The 7,849-nt window shown below is 50.5% G+C and overlaps 1 protein-coding gene across 4 annotated transcripts in view; it reads right to left on the bottom strand.

Moving 5' to 3' along the window:
* PAX8 (paired box 8) overlaps positions 1-7,849 on the bottom strand; it is a 59,144-nt gene continuing 51,295 nt past the window's right edge. For all 4 annotated transcript variants that reach the window (XM_045550060.1, XM_045550062.1, XM_045550061.1 and 1 more), the window contains 2 exons: positions 2,593-2,679; positions 1-1,177 (listed from right to left, as the gene is read on the bottom strand). In XM_045550060.1, coding sequence (XP_045406016.1) covers positions 1,101-1,177; positions 2,593-2,679 — 164 coding nt within the window. In that variant the 3' untranslated portion in view covers positions 1-1,100. The remainder of the gene's footprint in view (positions 1,178-2,592; positions 2,680-7,849) is intronic.

Genomic DNA, 7,849 nt, shown 5'->3' with positions numbered 1-7,849 from the left:
TGGAGAGTAATGGTTTATTGAGTCACATGGCAATGGCAATGGTGGGTTGTCTTTAAAAAAGAAAGAAGCGTCAAGGAGAGAAGCCCAACGTGGCAGGGAGACAATGCACTCGGAGGCCAAAGTCTGGGCGGTGGAAAGAGGAAAGTTTGACCCAAACAGAGTTTCATGTACAGTATATACAGTCAGGCCTTGGGGGCAGGAGCTGCGGGAGCCAGAGGGGGAACCTCCGTTGCTGGCTTCAAGGGGCTGCCTCGGGGTCTCTTCGGTAGCTGGTGGGCTTGAGCTGCAGGAAACACACTCGGTTTGGCAGGAGCTGTCGGGAGCGGGAAGTGGGTCCCCTGAAATCCCGCCTCACTGTGCCGGGGCAGGTCCACACCTCACCTCCCAGGGGACAGGGCCCTTTGGAATGTCTGTCTCAAGCCGCTTGAGGCCGGCCCGGCTGACCGCAGCTGCCAAAGGGATGACCCACTGTAGGAGAACCTGGGGTGGGGCTTGCACATCACAGCAGCAGGCAAGGGAAGGTCAGCTGACAGCCGGGAGTTTCTGATTGACCGGACCAGCCCTCGGCAAGGAGGACAGGCGGAGCTGAGGGAGATGACTCCAGGGTGGCTGGTGGGGAGAGCTTCGGCTCCAGGCTGTGACTTGTGGGCTGGAAGGAAGTGCTTTCAGTCCGTAGCTGCTAGAGTGTTGACGACAGGGCCACGCAGGTGCCCTGTGCACACCTCGGGCCCAGGTAAGGGCCAATCGCCATCCCCCCAACCTTCCCCCCACCGCCCCCAGCTGCTCCCTCCTCTCTCCTTTGGTGGGTTCCAGCTGGGGGCCCCATTTCTCCTCCAATTTTGTCTTTTTTGGAATGGGATGGTTTTCTTTCCCTGGGACTCCTGCCCCTCCTTAAGGAGTCTTGGAGGACAGTTTGGCCTTCTCCAAGGTCATCCTGTCTTTCATGGTTCATTAAATTAACCACACAGGGAGTGAGCCACAATGCTGGACTTGTGGTTATTTTTCATGTAATAAATAAAGATTCCTTTGTGTGACTCTCTGGGGCCTGTCCCAGGCTGAGTCCTCCTGTTGCTCGGTTGCTCCCACTGTCCCCATGGCAACTACAGATGGTCAAAGGCCGTGGCGGTGGTGGGTGGCGCGCTCGGCCTTGATGTGGAACTGTAATAATATGGGGAACCTGGACACGTTAAAAAAAAAAATAACAACAACACTGCCGGTCAGAGGGGGAAATTGCACCATAGCCTTCCCTGCATCTGCTGACCTTTAAGACAACACAAGTTAATCATTCATCCCTCTGGCCTATCTGATCATCAAAGATTAACTCCTCTCCAGCCCCATTTCCTCCTTCTCTGGCCTCACCTTTGAGTTTCTGGCCAGAATAAGAACAGTTGCTTCTTGCCCCTTCCCCCCACAACTGCCCTGACCTTCCCCACCCTGGCTGTAGGGGGAGGGCAGGAGGGAGCAGGTGCACGGAGAACCCCAAAGAACCAAGCACACTGGGGGTCCTCGGGATCCTCCCAGCCTTGCCCTAACAGTGCCAGGCCAGAGACTCTTCCCCTGAAAACCGCAGGGGATTAGACTCCTGGGGGTGGAAGGACCCTCAGAGCTCTCTGCACACCTGCAGGGGGCAGCCTGGGCCACTCAGCGGGAAGGTGCCTGGCCCCGGCGTGTGTCGCTGCCCTCATCCTTCCTAGCTAAACTGAACACAAAGGTGGCTTGGCGTTGACCTCATCTGGCAAAGAGAGCTCAGGTCAGCTACCCTCCCAGTGATTTCTGGAACACCAGGAGGTAACGGGAGGAGAGGGGGTCTTGGGGAATGGATGGTCCTACCAGCCTGCAATGGTGCCCTCGGGGTCGGCCACCCTTGGGCCGCTGCTTCTCTCTGGCTCGGGCTTGCTCTGACACCCCCAAGGTCACTCAGGGAGGGGCTAGTGGGATCTCTCAAGCCCCCCATATGTGGGGCTTGCTTTGCTGAAGAGCTGGTCTTCCCAGGCCAGGGCCTCAGGGCCAGAGAGGGGTGAAGAGCAGCCTGGAAGCTCCCTGAAGGTCACTGTCTGGACCTCGACCCGACTGCTGTCCGCATCTCAGGCAAATACGGGGAACGTGGTGGAACAAAGGGTTTCTGCATAAGGGTTTTGGTGCTGAATCATGAGTATTTGTGAGCCACTTAGATGGTTAATGAGGGGTCAGGGGACAGGGTGGCATTCTTGAGATCGGCTTCCAGGAAGGAGGGAGCCGCGTGCTGGCGGGGCGCCCTGAGTCCTGCCTGCCACTGTCGCACTGGAAGCCCCTGAGGCAGGAGGTCCTCCCCCTCCAGTCCTGAGCTCTGAATCTTACACAAAACAAAGGTTTAATCGACACAGCCTTGGGGACCCAAGGGAAACCGATGCCAGGGAGTCTCTGGCCTTTGCCCTCTTCCCCCAAACAACCAGGTACACTGCCTCCTGCTACCTTTGACTACAAACAACGCCTATCTCCCAGGCCCTCCATGTAACCTGGGGCCTCTCAGCTTTCAGACACTTTTTGCCTGGCCTTGCCCCCATGCCACCCCACCCCACCCAGCAGAAGGCCCGGGCAGCCCCAGGGACTTACTCAGCAGGCTGGAGTTGGGGAAGCGCCAGGCCTCGCTGTAGGAGGAGTAGGGGGTGTGGCCGTAGGCATTGCCAGAGTATTCACTTCCTGTTGGAGGCACACAGGGGAGAGGCCTGTGAGGTGGGTGCGGGGAGGTGGGGCAGGTCTGCAGGGCTGGCAGTGGGCAAGCTCTGGGGGTGGCAGGGGGACAGCTGGAGCCAGGGCAGGGACAGTGGAGCTTAGAAGGCCCCTCCGTCACCCCCTTGGGAACCCCTCAGGCTGGGTCATTTAGAGCAGTGTCCTTTCCCCCGGGTACTGGAGGCACTGCCTTGACACACTGCAGCCTTCCCAGGAGGCCCAGGAGGTAGATGTTATGATTATCCCCACTTTCCAGAAGAAGAAACTGAGGCTCTGGCATCTGCAGAAGCTCAAACAGCTGGAGGGTTTGGTGGCATTTGGAAGCTGTGCTGTGACTCTAGGGCCCAGAGTCTAACTGCTACTTCTGCTGCTGCCTGGACCATCAGCAGAAGGGACTTTCTGGGGGTGGGGGCCATGGCAAGGTGAAGTGGTTAGTGGTCAAAGAGGGAATCAGTATATGTGAACATTTCAGCCTCCCTAGGTACAAGTGTGTTGAGTGTGTGTCCGTTGGGGGTGAGGGGAGGTGCCCAGGATTAAGGGTAGGAGAGGAAAGAGGGCCCCTGAGGGCACCCAGCTCTGTGGGAAGTTGTGTCTTGGGAATTTTTCTGAGGAGTTATTGTTCCATCTCGGGTCCACCACTTTAAGCAAACTCAGTGCATGAATTTACACAAAGTAAATTAGATCACCACCTTCTGTCCATGGATTCTTGGCTTTTCCAAAGGAGTTATTTACCAAAGAAATACTTAAGAATGAATTCCCTTACATAACAACAACAAAGTCAAGCTGACCATCTAGGTATAGAGCCTTATATTGGCAAAGCACTTTCCCACACATTATACCCCTTTATTCCCACAACCCTCCTGTGAAGTACTCACCCATACTACCAATTTATAAAAGAGGAAATTGGAGTGCAGCGCGATTACGTAGTTTGCCTCAGATCACACTGTTGGTAGATGGTGGGGCAGAACTCCACCTCAGGGCTCTTGACTCCAAATTCCAGACAATCCCTTTATTCACACAGGAGACAATTCCATTCACAAGGCCAGGTTCCTGCCAGCCCCGAGAGCCAATGAATGTCCACACCGTCTTTCAGAAACTCAACTGTGATTGTGAGCTAAATGTTTTCTGTGGCTCCTAGCCTCCTTCCCAGGCTCTCTGGGGGGAGGTTTGAAACTCCCTGGCTCTGGAGCCAGTGTGTCTGGAGTAGAATCCCTGCTCCCCACTTCCTGTCTGTGTAACTTTGGACAAGTCACCTAGCCTCATCTATAAAATGAGGCAAATTATTGTCTCTATCCCATGGTGTCTGGCAAGGATTAAACAAGGTAATACATATTAAATGTTAGCACCATGCTTGGAGTATAAGAGACACTCAGTAAATGTTAACTTTTATTAGTTCCCTTGAAACAGGTGCTAAAATGAAGCTCAATGTAGACTTGAATCAATCATCCAGCCAGTCTTAAGGCTTGGGTTGGGGTCAGTGGGCAGTCTCCTTGCCAGAGTGGTAGGCATTTGCACGAGAGGAATGGAAGTGAGGAGGAGGAGTGGGAAGCAGAGAAAGGTTCCTGGACTCTCCCCATATCTAGGGAACTAGTGACAAGCAGTAAGTTCACAATAAGAACCAGTAAGCCCCTTAGGGGCAGGGACTAAGTCTAACACAGACCAGACAAACGACACATGCACAGGAAGGAAGGGTGGGAAGAAGGAAAAAAGCAAAGAAAAACAAAGAAAGAAAACTAAGAAATGATCTAATCCAACCATCCATTTAACAAATAAAGAAACTGCAACCCAGAGAGAGAAAGACATCTGCCCAAGGCCACATGCTCAATGACAGCATGAACCAGGACGCTGGCTGGTGCCTTGAACCCACACCAGTGCTCTCTTGTTCCCCACCCTATGAATCGTCCCTGTTTGGCCCAGATCTCCCTGGTTTCAGTGTTCCCTTGCAGGAAGCCAGTTCTACATGGGCTACACAGCAAGGGCTCTGGGCCTTTAGCCCACCCTACCCAGTGCCAAACACTGGGAGCTCTGGCAGGCAAGGAAGAGAGGCAGAAAACACAACGTGTTTGTCCTCTCATTTTGTCACCCATTCATGCGTTCACTCACTCATCCACTTATTTATTTATTTAACACCCACTTCCTGAGCACCCATCTGCCTCAGTCACACGGAAGTTGGGGCAGGGGACGGGGTTCAGGAGGTGGTACTCCCCTGAGTGTAGCATCTTCCCACCACAAGATCTGTCCACCTGCCTGCCCTATGCCCCAGGGGAAATGTCCCTGCACCCATGAAAGGCCACCCCAGCCTCTCTGCTCTGCATCTCACACCACTTGCCCTTCCAAGGACTTGGCCCCTACAACTACCTTCTCTCTCCTGCATCATCAGCCTCTCCCTTTCTAAGCCTTCACTCCCTTCAGCCTGCAAACACACTCTGCAATCTCCTCTTTTAGCAATCATCTTCCCACCCCACAGCCCTCTCTACTACCAGCCCCTTTCTGCCCCCACTCCCCGCCCCATGGTCTCTGTCTTCACTTTCTCACTCCTTCCACTCAAGCCAATGCTAGTCCCCTCAAATCCCCACAACCTCTAACCTGGCCACCCCAACAGTCACTTCTATGACCACAATTCCCTTGACCTCTAGCTCATCACTCTATGCTTCTGGGTTCGTGATACCCCATGTCCTGGTCTGCTTCGTAACTCACTGTCTTTCTTACCTGCCCTCCTTGCTGGTTCTTTCTCCGCTAGAGCTCTAAGTGATGGTGAGCGCCCCAGGCTTGGTCAGTGAACCATCTGTGAATCTCTGTCCACATTCTCTTTATAGTGATCTTATCTAATCCCTTGGCATGAAATAACAGCTTTGTACAATGGCTGAATTTAGACTCTAGCAAGGGTTCTTTCCTGACTTATATCATGTGCCTACTGACTTATTAAAGCTGAGTATTTAGTGGGCATCTCCATCCAAACATGGCCCAACAGAACTCTTGATTTCCACCTGCCACCCACTGCCCCTCCTGGTCTCCCACATGTAGACTTGTCCCCCAAACCCACACAGTTTCCCAAGCCCAAACCCTACAAGTGATCCTTTTGCCCCCTATTTTCTCATCCCTACAGCCAATTCACCAGAATGTTTTGTTGGGTCCACTACCAAAATATATCCTCAGTGTCCTTTCTCCTCCTTCACTCACTGCCAGCTCCCTAGCCCGAGCCACTGTTATCTCTTGCAAAAACTGCTGCAACTGATCTGGTCTCTGTGCCTTCTCTCTGGACAGCCTACAATCCATTTTCCCAGAAAACTAGGTAGGCTTTTAAAACTTGACCCAGCCACTAACAACCTCTCTCATCCTTTAGTGCTCTCCCCAATCACTCACTATTCTTTGCCATACTTGCCTTCTTTTTGTGTGCTACCATGCTAATCTAGTTCCTGCCTTAGGGCCTTTGCACTTGCTGTTCTTTTGGGCCGGGGATGATCTGCCCCAGTTTACCACTTGGCTGACCACTTTGAACACCTTCTCAGAGAGGCCTCCTCATCACACAATCTAAAGTAGTCATCTCCTTCCCTGTGGCTCTTTATTATATCATCCATTTTATTTTCTTCCCAGCACTTATCACCACCTGAAATTATGACATTCATTCATTTGTTGGCTGACTTGTTTACTGTCTGTTTCTCTCCACTATTAGGTTGTAAGCTCCACTGATAGAGGAAACTGACCTGTTCACTGCTGTATCCCCAGCCACTCACACAGCAGATCCTCAACCAATATTGTTTTAAGTGAAAAAGTAGTGAATAGATGGAAGAATGCAAGGATGGATGCAAGTGTGGATGGTGGAAGGATTGATGATGAAAGGATGGATAGATGGAAAGATAGATAAAAGGATGGATATATAGAAAGATGGATGGATGATGAATGGATGGGTGGATGAGAGGATAGACTTAAAGTAGGATAAAAAGATAAATGTATGGGAAGATGGATGAATGAATGGATGATGGAAGGATATATGGAAAGGGAGATGCAAGGACTGATATATGAAAAGATGAATGGATGGACAGATGGATGGAATAAGGGATGGAAAGATAGAGGGATGGATAGAAAAATGGATGGATGGGAGAATGAATGATGAAAGGATGAAAGGATGGATGGAAGTGAATGGATAGATGGAAGGATGGATAGGTGGATGAATGGGAAGATGGATGGATAGAGATGGAAAGATAGATGAATAAACAGATGAATGGAAAGATGGATGGATGGAGGTATGGATGAAGAAAGGATGGAAGGATAGATGAGAAAATGCATCGGTGTATGGAAAAATATATGTAAAGATGAATGGATGGAAAGATGGATAGATGGCTTGATGGATCCATATATCTGGAGCTGTTGGTTCTGCTCCAGAACTGGTATGAGGGTCGTTAACTACATTAGTGTGGTCAGAACAAAAAACAAAAAAGGAGAAGACAAACAGAAGGTGAAGAGACAAGGGAACTTAGTCCTACTCCTTTTCCTGAGCCACTGTCCTGTAGCTTGTGTCTATTTCTGGTATGGTAGGAGGCTTATGGTGTAATGGAAAGAACCCTAAATTTTAAATCAAAAGACCTGTGTTTGCACAACTCGGCCACTTAGTATGGCTATGACCCTGAGCACATCACTTTGCTTTTCTGAGTCTCAGCTTCCTCTATCTATAAAACTGGGGTAATATCAGCCTCTCAGTCTTATAGTGAGGATAAAATGAGAAATAAAGCTAATTGTATGAATGGCCAGGCATGCAGAAGTGCATAAGAAATGATCACCTCCTTCCTCCCACAATTGATTGATGAACATCACTGGCATGCCTTGCTTTAAGCATTTTTTATGTACCTAACATGCACGCAGTAGGTGCTCAGTGAAAGTTTACTGACTCTAATGATACGAATTCTCATTCAGTCAACTAGGAGATCACAGGCAGTGGTAAGAGAAGGACACATAATTTTTCTACAAAAAAATTCCTTAAGAACTCATTTGCACAATGGCATTCCTAGGAACCAGGTGATTCATTTAAATCATATCACATTTTCTGAAAACTGATTTTGCATGCAACTTACTGGGAGCCCATTCACTGTGTAAGGCAAGGCCTTCCCTTCTGCAATTCACTTACAGTCAATGTCCTAGTTGT

Source organism: Lemur catta, chromosome 4 (assembly GCF_020740605.2).
Source record: "Lemur catta isolate mLemCat1 chromosome 4, mLemCat1.pri, whole genome shotgun sequence".
Lineage (NCBI taxonomy): Eukaryota > Metazoa > Chordata > Mammalia > Primates > Lemuridae > Lemur > Lemur catta.
The sequence above is the reverse complement of the archived record's forward strand: the minus strand, read 5'-3'. Positions and strand labels throughout refer to the sequence as shown.